Consider the following 13,176-nt stretch of genomic DNA (forward strand, 5'->3'; position numbering starts at 1 on the left):
TGCATCCCCTGGGAACACTGATTTCCTAGCAGGGTCTCTGCCTGCCAATCGTGGGCTGCTGCCTCCAGCTCGAGCTTCATGGAGTGTTAGCCGCACTCCTCTTTTCACTCCCATATTGGTATGGTCCAGCCACAACCTTGGGACCAGCTGCAAAACTGGAGGCACTTAAAGAATGAAAAGCTGAGAGTGTTGTGGATTTTGTCAGATAAATATTCTTTATGGCTGAGGCTCCCTGTTGGCATTAGTTACTGATTTATTTCATTATTATCCAACACATAAGCATGCACTGTCACGTAGCACATAAGATATTTTATCCACAAGGCCTTCAAACAGAGATCTGCAAAGCTGCAAAGGCTTCAGTGTGTATCTCAATTTATGTTCCAATAAAGCAGAAAAAATGGGAAACTCAAGTACATGTGTGAGTGTCTACAGGCTTTGGGTCCCGTATTTAATACTACTTCTGGTATCAGAGGATGATGTCAACAAAGGAGTGAGATTAAAAATTTAGGTAGAAAGAATTAGTATAAAAGCAAAAAGATGTGGAGGTGATTGTCTAGTTCATTTTTAATTATGCTGCAGGTCGGCAGGTGCTGAATAGCTCAATTCCCTGTGTTCCTTCAGCAGCAGTAATGATTAGAAAAAGACTGCTGCATTTCATAGTTACTGCCTTTCACCCTCCTGGTTTCTTTGGCACAGGATCATTGTTCATCTTGGAGACATCCTAAAAGCCAGATATTTGAAGATAATGTAGGCTGGGGATTTCCTCATTTCATGCACACCCAGTCTTCAAGTAAATAACTAGCTTAGATACTGCCAGCTGTGCAGTGCCAGCAGGACAGAAAGCTGCCTGTTCTGCCTTGCAGCCAAATTATCAAAAAAAAAAAAAAATCAAACTTGTACCCTCAAGACTGATCTAGACACATTTTTGTGAACATGTTATCCATGGCCAGTTTCAGAGAACAGACAATGTTAGAATATTCTTATCATGTGAGTAAAGGCTTTATATTCACATTATCCCAGACAGATATGCAAAGTTGCAAATATTTTATTAAAAGCTGCCAAAGCCTAATGCCCTATTTTTAAGCAGTTAAGCACAAAGCTTTGAAAAAATTATGAAATTCCTGAGACAAACTGGCTAAAAATGTAGGCCATAATTTGTGCATCAAAAGTGCCATGAGCAGCTGATGTGTTTTGCTGTTTTATAGCAATCTGAAGTCCCACAGAACAGATTTAGACATTAATGCCAGAAAGTCCTTTTGATAAATTACATGGTAAATGCCCAGAAACTAACAGCATGCCAGAATTATATGTTAACATAAACCATCCTTTTGCCCATTTCTCAGTGCATTATGGCTGTTTCTATCTTATTTTCAATCTGTGTTCAGGAGGGTGGGAGTTTGCCCGCTCAAGGTGAACATGTAATGAGATCTGTTGTTGCTGGAATTGCTAGTGAGAGGCCATTTCAGGCAGAAACCCGGTGAGCAGTTCAGTGAAGGGGTAAGTTTTTCCTGTTGGGAGTGTAATTTTTTGTAAGACAATGCATATTTGTTCAAATTGATGGGAAGAGTTCCAGGTTACAATAACCAGTAAAATAAGCCTATTTGGTTATTCATTATCTGACAAGTGTCAAAAGTCATTTTTGTCTGGTGCAGAATGTCCTCGGTAGTGGTTGTGCTCTGTCAGAGGAACCAATAACCCCAAACAATTAGAAGTTAAACTGTGGCTATTTACTTCAGCAGAGAGACCCTAAAGCCACCTTTGCCTGGGAATCCTCTGTGCTGGTACCCAGGGTCAGCCAGGTGGTTACTAGCCTGCATCATGGTCAACCCTTCCTTTCTCTGATGGATTTTTTTTCCTGCTTAAGTACCTATTTGAGAGAATACTTACTTCAGAGAGATGTTCCTTGTAATATTCTTCTCTGCTTTGAAGGTTAATAAAAATCTAAACCTTTATCTACCAATGAGCTCATCCTGTGGCTGTTTTTCAGACCTGTAGTCCTGTACAGTGGCTTTATTCTCTGCCACAACCTACACGTGTACCTTGAATTTGTGGACCAGGACATACTTGCTTGTGTCAAAGCATACAGGAAGGTAAATGATGAGCTACTACCCTGACTCTTTTCCAAAAGTATTAAGTAATAAAATGTCATTTAGGCAGCTTTAAGCTGTGTCAATTTCTTGCTTTTCTTTCTACTGCTGTTAGCATATAAAGGTGGGAGTTTGAGTGGTTTTGAGATCTGATCTTCAGGATCACAGCCACAACAAACAGTTCAGTTTCAGACCCAGAAACCTAACCCAAAGTGTGTATATGAAGAAGAAAATCAAACATAATGCTAGTGTACACAAGTTAAACTGTATAAAACTGGTTTTCTTTCTTAATTGACCTTCACTTGACATGCTGTTCAGGTATTGTTTTCCTAGGTGGATTTTCAGCCTCACTGAACTCCTTAAACTTCTTGCTCCCATTAAATCAATATCAACTATTTTATGATGCAGAGCTGGCTTCTCCAGATATGAAGAAAATATTTGCCAAATTTATTTTAATTATTTTAAATTATTTACCTTGTCACATTCCTTCTGATGAAAAACTTCTTGTCTGTATTTCTTCTTTTTTTAAGGGTGGAGTTTCACTTCTGAGTAAAAGCATTGGCTCATATTGCACTTATCTGAGGGGTGCAGATATTTACAGAGAAGAGCTTGTGCACATGCAAATATGAAACAGGTTTTGCAGGCAGGATAAGCTACATTGCATTTACCACAAGTGAACTTGGGCAATTGTAGAGGAACTGATGTTCTCTATGTTGGTTTGCATAATGGTAGTCTTGTACTAACCTAAGAGTGTCAACATAGAAGTCTAACAGAACTTAAAAACCCCAACATTTTAAGATTAATGCAGACTGACTTCCTGTTATATGCCTCCTCAGACAAGATCTAAAGGTATGGAGTTAATGAATACTTCTGCTAAAACAATGCTAAGCCCAAAGAATGAAGAAGGTGGGGCATGGATATGCTTTCAGGGCCCCTGATTACTCTTTCTATTGCTATTACTGTAGTAATAAATAATGATAATGTGATAAACATAATAATAATGATGATGATTTAAAAAGCGGTTTCAAGGCCTGTGTGTGCAGCTGTATGTTTATGAGGTGTAAGGTGTAAAGTTTGCCAGGGTGGTTGGACATCTGGGGAGCAGTGTGCCTGGGTTGTCTTGTGTGTATCCAAGAGAGCATTGCTATGGTGGATTTTTGGCTCTGAGTTCTTGGCATGTTTGTGAGTCAGGGTCTTGCACCTCAGAGCACGCAGGAGAGCCAGCCTGGGGCTGTCAGCACACGGTGTTGTTTGTGCATCAAAATGGTTTTGGAGGTTTTTTGTTTTCTGTAGTTTTTTTTTCCCTTTACTGTAAATGCCTGATTAAGCAGAGCACTAGTGAGTACAAACTTCTGAGAGTTTTGTTAACAGGATTCTTTTACTCTCTTACTGGCTACTGAAAGTCAAATGTCAGCATACGGTGTCAGGATCCAGAGGAGCAGCCTTGGCTATGCAGAAAGGATTATATGAGCATAGTCCTGTGTAAATCACTGCCACAGGATTTGTGTGAAACTGAGTGTATGCATATGAGTATCAGAAGACCCAGTGTCCTTCAAATGGTCTGTTGGTATAAATCATTTCATTGGGGTACCTTGCTGCAAAGCTTTGGGAGCCTGTGACTGCAGTCTCAGCTAGAGTGATTTGTTTTCTTTTTGATCCACCACATGGGAATTATCTGTAAAAAGGGAGGTGCCCCAGAGAGCTACAACTCAGCCAGCAGGTGCTTATGTAATGATACAAGCCAGTTTCAGCATAGCAGTTACTTGTTGTTTCAATACTGTTGTAATCTTACTGATAAAACTATTAATTTTCATAACATGCAGACATATACATGTGGAGCCATAGCATGGGAGTCTGCGTTAGGAGGAGTAAAGACAACTTCTCTGGAAGGCATTTCTTTGGGAAAGAACATTATTTCAGCATTTTTTCATGCTTTGTTTTTAATTATGGAGTTTTTCCTTCCATGATCTGTCTAATCCTCCAGCCTATAAGACAAACTGGCAACAAATAAATGCATGTTGGAAGCGGCATAAACTGTTCCTAGCAATACAGATGTGTACTGACTATATATATTTCATACAATACCACTTCATGTAGTGAGTATATATCTATATGTATGTATGCTACATGTCTCCACAGTTGGTGTCTTCACAGACCTTAGGTCATTTAACCTTGTATCATCTTCCGATTTTGATACCAACACGTGCAGGTACCACTACTGATTCAGCTCAAGGCATTTTCTGACAGCTGTGTTGGCTGCACAGCCCTCCTCACAAGTCCTGGCTTTTCTCACCTGGTGGGAGGAGAAGCACGTTACGTCCTTAACAAGGGTCACCATAATGCCAGGATCTACAAGCAACTGTGGCTTAAAATGCAGGAGAAGGGGACACTCCTAAGGCCCTTCTCCATTTGTTTTTGGGTTCTTCTGAGAAAAAGAGTTACAGAAATTAATAATTTGTATTTTCTGTTTTCCTGTGCTGAAGCACAGGGCTTAAGAAGCTAGGCAGAGAAGCTCTCTTTGGCCAGAGAAGCTGCTGTGCAATGAGTTGTGGAGGGGTTTCCCTGGAACCAGAAAGTCTCCTATCTCTAACTGCACCTGCACAGAGGGGGTTCTAACCCCTCTCCCTGTGTCAGTACCCATGAACTGAGATTTCCTAAGACCAGCTTTGTGAGTTTGACAATAATTCTCTATCTACTTCAGAAAAACATTTCTGCATTTGGTTTTAAGACAGCAACAGGTCAGGCCAGCAATCTAACCTGTGCTGGGCCCCAATTTAAAACCCAATTTTTAAATTATAGGGGCTGCTTACTTCAATTGCCACCAGAATGCAGCACCCAGACCTAGCTGTAAATAGAGAGGCTGCTCTGTCAGGATGCTTTCACAAACACTAACAGGCACTATTTGCTTTGAAATGTTCAGTATGATACTTGCATAGTTAAAAGAAAAAGGGATTTTTTATCAACATGCATGACTTACAAAGATGCTGCAAAATAATTGTGGTGCCACAGGTATTCTGTAGGCACAGCAAGGGAAAACACTGACTTTAACTGTGTCAGAAGCCAAGATTTTTATGGGTTTTTTTGGGTATTTTTTTTTGTTTGTTTTGGAGTTTTTTTGGGGTTTTGGGGTTGTTTGGTTTTTTTTTCTTTTACTGTAAATGCCTAATTAAGCAGAGCACTAGTGAGTACCGACTTCTGAGGGTTTTGTTAACAGGATTCTTTTACTCTCTTATTGGTTACTGAAAGTCAAATGTTACAGAACCCTCGGACTTGTTCAGTGTCTGTTCAGGTAAAGATGTGTTTGTTATTTGGCATTTTGTGACCCTGGCATTACAAAGACAGGTAGGAAGGGAAACATTTTTAGAAACCTGGTGCCAATAAACTGCATATGCCCACTGTTGTGGCTGTTCACCAGGTGGCACTCTGTGGTGGGCATGGAGCCCAGCTTGGCCTATAGAGCAGTAAATCTGCAGCCCTGTAGTGTAAATCAGGAAATGCTGACTGATAGCTACTGAAGAGCTATGGGTAACATATTTCTTAAACAGGACATTGCTTTCTTTTCTTCAGTGAATCACAGATAAAATTTTTCTAGCTTAAACTGCAACAATCACACTTGAAAAGGCTATTTTTAGTTTGTTTTATTTTACGTTACTATTTTACTGACCTTACCAGGTAAGAAAACTCCACAGATGGCAGATTTATATTAAATATTTATTCTATATTGTTTTTCTTTCCAAATTGTTTGCAGCTGTATGCTTTGTTGGGCTTACCTGTTATGAATTATTTACAAGGCTTTTTCCTGTGATTACACATTATGTTGCACAGCATTTTATACAGCTAATGCACAAGTTCACAGGAAGGCTGGTACTGCCCTTGTACTTCGTGTTAATATTTAGTCTCTCGGACATATCAATTACTACCTTCACTCTGGGACATAATTTCATAGGAATCCATAATATTCCATATGTAACCTTTGGATCCGTCCACATACATGAGTCATTAGAAAAAGATCATCAAGAAAGGGTAACTAGGACTTAATAATGACTACCTGACTTAACATATTCTTGATGAACCTCTGTAAATTTCTTATAGCAATAATTGTTGTAATATTGCCCGTGGTGTAAAACTATCACAGTAGTTTAAATTGATATTCTAGTGGTAGAGCAAGAAAATGTTTTTCTCACACCATAAATTATTTTCAAGACCCTAGCTAAATTTTCCCCTTAAAATGGGATTAAGAATCTGTAATTTTTAAGATTAATGAACTCATCATATGATATTTTATATTGCTAATTGAATTACTTTATAATTTCAGCTAATCTGTTTCATTCTGTCAGTTTTAATTTTAGTATTGTTAAACATTTTAAGAGTAATGCCATTCCAAAAATTACAAGGTGTGCTTGACAACAGTTCAGAAGTTACTGGGAAGAAAAAAGGAAGACAGGTAAACACACACACAGAATAGGATCACATACACCTTTCTATGTGTATTTTGTAGTGTATAGACAACCAGCAAATTGACCTGAGGAAAAGACATAATGTGGGTATAAAGTTAGTGGAGATCTGACACAGTTTTTAAAAACTGTCTGTATGTTGTGTTAGTTATGAGTTTGGCTTTAGATTGTCTTATATATAAAGATGATCCCAATTATTCGATTTCTGTGACAATACATCAGTGTATTGTCACAGATATTTATGCTGCAGCACCTACTCTCTCTCTGCACTGACTTTGTTATTCTCTTATACAGGTTTTAGGGAAAAAGCCAGAGCTTCCTGAGTGTGATGATGATGACGATGAGCTGGCTGATATCACAAACAGGAGAAGTGCTAAACTATATATGGTAAGTTGTTTATTTATTTACTTATAATTAGATATGCTCAACAGTAGTCATGCTTTTATTCATTCCTTCCTCATAGATGGAGTTCTGGCTTCATTTACAGAACTGCTCTTATTTTAGTTTATTTGCAGCCAATGAACAAGTTTCTCAAAGGATGCCAATCAAGACAGTCTGGGTAATTTGAGGGAAAAAAATGGATTACATTTCTGTATGCTCAGGAAACAAGTTAAACATGGCCTATGAACCACACAGAAGGCCTGCATATATGATCAGCACCATTGAAGTAAAACATAACTAGAGAAGGGAAAGTGAATTTTGAATCCTAAAAACTCTCAGAAATTTCAGTGGATATCTGATAAATTAGTGTAAGTACACAGGTCCTGCTAACAGAGCTCTGTTAGCTAGATTTAAATGTGTTGCAGTATAACAGTGAGTGTCAAAGGCAGGAAACAGGTCTATGTTGAACCCTCAAAATAGGTATGATTGATTTTTATTTGTTGTGTGCAGTGGTAATTTCCTCTTTGTACTTCCATAATATAAAATGCAAGATACAATGATGTGTTTAAAATAAATGTTTAATCATGAAAGGAAATACAAATTAGAAAAGTAATTACAGTAGTAATAATCTATTTTCAGTAGTAATAACTGGTCTTTTCAGCTATACAGGAGTGATTTTAAAAAAGTTTTAAAGGTCTACATGAACTTACAGTGGTGGTAGAGGTTACAAAGCAGATTCTGGAACAGGTCATACGTTAGAGTTTCCAGTTAAAGAACAGCAGGTTATAGATGTAGGCAATTCACCTGTTAGTGTCAGTGTAGGACTATTTTATTATGGTTCCAAATGCTGTTTTTCTGCGTGTACATGTACCTTTGGCTTCAGTGTGAGTTGCTTGGCAGCAGGGACCATACCAGTGGAAGAGAAATGGATTTATTTTAAGAAGTTGTGAGACAAGGATCCAGCAAACTCCCTAAAATTAACACTACATCTCCCTCTATTGGATGTAAAATGAACTGAAACAAAAAGTAATAATCATTAGCCTACTTTACTTCCCAGCAGTACACAAATTTCATATAGCCAGTTATATAGGAATGGCAGCTGGTTTTTATATAATTTAAGAAGCAGAAATTAATTTGTCTATAAAAGCCAGAGTTGATCTAAATTTGAAATTACTGTTTTCTTAGGTGTCAGATGCAAGTGGATCCATGAAGGTGTCCGTGGTAGCAGAGGAAAACCCCTTCTCTATGGCTATGCTTTTGTCTGAGGAGTGCTTCATTTTGGACAATGGTGCTGCCAGGAAGATCTTTGTGTGGAAAGGTAAGAGGTCACCTGTCCTGCACATGCAGAAGCTACGCAGAGATCCCTAAGGAATTGACACAACACCCTTGGGACACTAGCAAGAATTTAATACTGGCTGGACACTGTATCCCGCACACAGCTCTTCCCTGGTATGGGCTGTGGACAAGGATTGCTCACTTGTGCATGGACCTCCAGATCGAGTCTTGTCTAAGGACCCTATTTTTGAGATATCTGTTAAGCTTGGGCGGTGAAATGCTTGACTAAATGGCAAGTACAAAGCAAATATAAATAATTCTATGAGTTCTGTATACTGTCATCAAATCCCTATCTCCTGGGACAAGAGCTGGACACTGAACACATTTGGGTAGGTGTCTCCACAGAGGTGTGAAATTGAAAGGTGTGTGTCCAGGGCTTAAACTAAAAGCATGAGCTTGCAAATACTTTTGATATCTCTTTTTTTTCTTGCAAATACTTCTCTGAGGTATCATCAGTTGGCAATTGCTTTGTCTGAATGTTTCCCTGGAGAATACTACTACTGTGGAATTAAGTCTTGACACCTTGTTGCTGGATTGGTGACACCTTGTCGCTGGATTGCTGTAGTGCTGCCCTTAAATCCAGTGCCAGTGCTGAGGATCTTTTTTTTTTTTTTTGGTCTGAGACAGCTTATTAATTATTCTTTGGCATCTTTATTTTGTTTTACCATGTGGAACACTAAATAATTACGTTATGCAATTGTCAAGTCTCTCAAGTCAGTCCAGGAGGCACTGTAAACATTTTGTGTGAAAACACTTGGGGAGCATTGTGCTCAGATGGCCTGTGTCTGCCTGTCTCCCTGATTTCCAGTTGTCATTCTGTATGACAGCTCCTAGAAGAACCAAGCCAGCAGGGTCAGGCATAAAATAAATAAAATATGATTTAGGTATCCTCACTTTGCTACTGCTGGTAAAAATAATGTGTGGAAAACCCCCATTAGACTGTGAGTCTCAACCTTGCACGGGAGACTGCAGCTATCATCTCTGCAGGAAACTTTCAGGCCGCTAAGCTGAGAAGTGTGAATTACTTCGGAAATGGTCTCATTCAAAGTGGGATACAAATGAATACCTTATCGGAGCACGTGATCAGAGTGTGAGGTTTGGAATGCAGTCACTGCAGCCTGCTGGGACACAGACCCTGTGGACAGTGTCAATCCCACAGACACTTCATCTAAACTGAGCAAGGCTGGACAAGGAGCAGTGGATAGGGAAATGGATGAATTGCAAAGCCCAACCAGACAAAACAGGAGGTTTTTTTACTCTTTTGCACTGCCTGAAAAAGTGGAGGCAGTTCAGCTTTATTGACCATATTGCAACCTAGCAAAGGAAGAGTCAGAGAAAAGACCCAGGGTACTGTGAGCCAAGCCGATATTATTAACCAGTTTTTATTTTTATAGAAACAGTAAGTAAAACAAAATGCCCCCTTTTTCTCTCTCTTTCTATTTTTTCCCTTTAAATTAACTGTTTCCAAAGCTACCAAAGTACTGTTTTGGCCATTCAACTTCAGGAGAATCTTCTTGCTCATGCCATGTCCAGCATTTGTGTTTATTCAAGACTGAGGGAAGAGCAATGTCAAAGAGAACCTGGCTTGAGAACTATTTGTTTTTGAAGGTTCTGTGAGCTTATTGCCCTTTCCCATGTACTATTATCCTTCTGTTTTAATCAGGCAAAAATGCTAACCCTCAAGAGAGAAGAGCTGCCATGAAGAATGCTGAACAATTCATACAGCAGATGAATTATCCTGCCAACACACAGGTGTGATCTATTTATGGAGGTGGTACCAGGAGAGCCTGAGCTCAGTTAAAAACATTGGGTTTAAGTCAGCAGAAAAAAAATAATATTAAGGGCTTATAAAACTTAAGGGCAGTATTTCACATATAATATAGAAAAGTTTCTGTTTGGGTAACTGTGTCAGTTCTGTTTTCCTTCTGTTTCACGTGTCTTCCTTCATTTCAGATTCAAGTCCTTCCTGAAGGAGGTGAAACACCAATGTTCAAACAGTTTTTCAAAGACTGGAAGGATAAAGATCAAAGTGATGGTTTTGGCAAAGTCTATGTTACAGAGAGAGTGGCTAAAATTGAGCAGATTGAATTTGATGCTACCAAATTACATGAGTCTCCACAAATGGCTGCCCAGCATAACATGATAGATGATGGTTCAGGGAAAGTAGAGGTAATTTTAATGTTGTAATAAATTTTATCTTATTTAACTAATGTATTCTGCTATTTGTAGTGGGCTAAACGGCTACTTTGTGTTTTAATTTTTATACTGTTGTTTAGATTGGCACTATAGTAGTTGTAGCATCACAAAAGATGCTTTGAAGTGGGAGGTGAATATCAGCTGTATGCTGGGTTGTGTCTTTTGGTGCTTATGACAGTCATCAAGAGAAATCAAACACCAGAAATATTACCTCTTTACACAATACCTTGTAAATATTTACTTTAAATAGATTCTTAGTCTAAAGGAAAACCTTCAAGCTCATATCAGCTTGAAGTCTGGAATGGGAAGACTTACACTTGGAATCAGAAATCCATTCTATGTCTTTATTGTAGGTATCCAATCTGGTTTCTAGAGGAACCTTTGTCCCTAGTGTGTCTCTCAGGTAGCCTGGACTTGGAGAGAAAAAAGAAGACTGCACAGTCTTTCTAGACCTTTCCATATCCCACTTCAGGACTATCTTTGGACTACACAGGGCTGGCATGGCATTGTATCAACTTGGCCTGTTGAATGCAAATTGCATGTTGGGCTTCTGGAAGAAAAAGAAGGGATGAATATCTACAGTCTCATCAGTGTATTTTCTAGGTTTCTGACCTCACACTTGGAATGGTACATAGGCTTGAGCAGCCAACTGTTAGCTGAACTGGGCTGTAGTGAATGAAATAGGAAGAAATCTGCTTAACACCACATTATCTGACTGCAGTGTGCCTCTCCAAAATGATATGTTAGTTTAATGATGGATCATAATGTTGTGCCATGTCATTTTGTTACCTTTAGGCGTTAAGAAAGTTTAGCATGGTGTTGTGATCATGTGTGAAAACAGCATCAAGACAAAGAGAAGTGTATTGCAGCCCCTTGTTGATGGTTCTCATTAATTCAGTGAGCACAGAGTGTATTTGCCTACTTCATGAATAATCCTCCCTGTTTCTGTTCAATAACTCTTGGGAACAGAAAGGACACTCAAGGGATAAGATAGTAAAACACTTTGTGAAGAGTCTCAGGATGAAGTTCAGCAATCTCCAGTGATTTCCCTGTTTCCCCAGATCTGGCGTGTGGAAAGCAGTGGCCGAGTTCCTGTGGGACCTGAGACATATGGACAGTTCTATGGGGGTGACTGTTACATTATCCTCTACACTTACCCTAGAGGGAAGATCATCTACACGTGGTATGTTTGGTTGCCTTTGCACAGACCTGCAGTGGGTGGATATTATTTTATGTTGACTTTATGTCCTTTTGAGTAGAACGTATGTAAATATAAGGTTGTTCACTGTGAGTTTGTCATACAGCACAAGCTCTGGGTTACTTTGAAGCTAAATTTAACCATTGTCTTTCTCCTTGTCTTCCTCAGGCAAGGAGCCCATGCTACAAAAGATGAACTGACTGCTTCTGCATTTCTGACTGTTCAGCTAGATCGGTCATTAAATGATCAGGCTGTGCAGGTTAGTTTCTTTTGGATAAAATCCAACAGAGCATGTGATACATGCAAATTTTGATGAGAATTGAAAGGAGGAGCTAGCATTTAAAGACTGGAAATGCCAATTGTTCAGGTCTGTATCAAGCCAAGCACCATGGGATCCTGTTAAAGTTGTCAGAGATTGCCCATTTGAATTGTCCTTTCTGTATGCAGTTGTCCAAAAGAACACAGATATGTCAGAACTTAAAACTGCCTTTTTGTTTCCTTTGATTTCCACTGTTTTAAAATTAGGTTTCAGTCCTGCTAAGACTTACAAACCCTGTGCATAGCCAGTGAAGACTGAATGATAAGACTGTCCCGGGGCAACTCACTCCAAACAGGTCAATAGTGTGGCAGATCAATAGCCATGTGGGAGCTCCCCTGTCTCCTTTTGATTGTGGAGGAAGTTGTGATATTTAGCCCAGACAAGACTCCTGACTTTTAGAGGGCCAAAACTGGGAGAACTGAAAGCCACAAGAAAGACAGAAGAGGAAAGCCTGCTGGAATTGTGCAACAGAGTCTTGCCTCATTGAGAAACATAGCTAGGGCTTTCCCATCCCATAGTGCTTGCAGCTCCATGAAAGCAGGATACACATCCTCACATGCAGAAATGAGATGTGCAAAGCAACTAAACTGGCAACTGGGTGTGAGTAGATAAGCTAGTCCTTAGCTTGATCGGGTGTGTTCTCCTTATATCACTACTAAGAAGGGGCAGGAAGGTGAAGTCCTGAGAGTGAGCTGTAAGATGACAAGGGACAAGCAGAGATTTTCTATGCAGCAGAAGGTAGTTCTGTGATTTCTATTTCTTAATTACAAAAGCGAAAGGCTTCCTCCACCCACCAGGATAGAGTTAATTCAGTCGGCAGCCCATACTTTAGCCACTAATCAGTTATGATTTCTGATTGAAATTATACTAAGGAAGGATTAGAACACATTTAGATAATTACTGCTTGAAATATTCCTAACAAGTGCTCTATTCTTAGACCTTGTCCAGCCCAATGTGGTTCTGCCTCATACCTAAGGCTAATGTTAATCTTAAAGTAATAATAATATTGCTACCATTGTTAACAATATTACTGCTGCAATTGAGGTGCTTAAAAAGTGTTTTTATTAAAGCTGAAGTTCCATTTCACTGCAGTAGACGTGATACTTTAAAAGTACTTTCAGCCTGTAATGAGTTTAGGAATATATATCTGTATGTATCCATATGTGTATATATATATGGACATACGTATGGTATGTGTGCATTTCT

General features: G+C 39.2%; 1 protein-coding gene across 1 annotated transcript in view; it reads left to right on the top strand.

Moving 5' to 3' along the window:
• SCIN (scinderin) overlaps window positions 1-13,176 on the top strand; it is a 48,176-nt gene that overhangs the window by 26,718 nt on the left and 8,282 nt on the right. Inside the window, exons 5-10 of the mRNA XM_041466753.1 lie at window positions 6,836-6,928; window positions 8,108-8,240; window positions 9,921-10,009; window positions 10,211-10,426; window positions 11,515-11,636; window positions 11,820-11,910. Of these exons, the coding sequence (XP_041322687.1) occupies window positions 6,836-6,928; window positions 8,108-8,240; window positions 9,921-10,009; window positions 10,211-10,426; window positions 11,515-11,636; window positions 11,820-11,910 (744 nt within the window). The remainder of the gene's footprint in view (window positions 1-6,835; window positions 6,929-8,107; window positions 8,241-9,920; window positions 10,010-10,210; window positions 10,427-11,514; window positions 11,637-11,819; window positions 11,911-13,176) is intronic.

This window comes from Pyrgilauda ruficollis, unplaced genomic scaffold, assembly GCF_017590135.1.
Source record: "Pyrgilauda ruficollis isolate IOZ18807 unplaced genomic scaffold, ASM1759013v1 scaffold2, whole genome shotgun sequence".
NCBI classification, from domain to species: domain Eukaryota; kingdom Metazoa; phylum Chordata; class Aves; order Passeriformes; family Passeridae; genus Pyrgilauda; species Pyrgilauda ruficollis.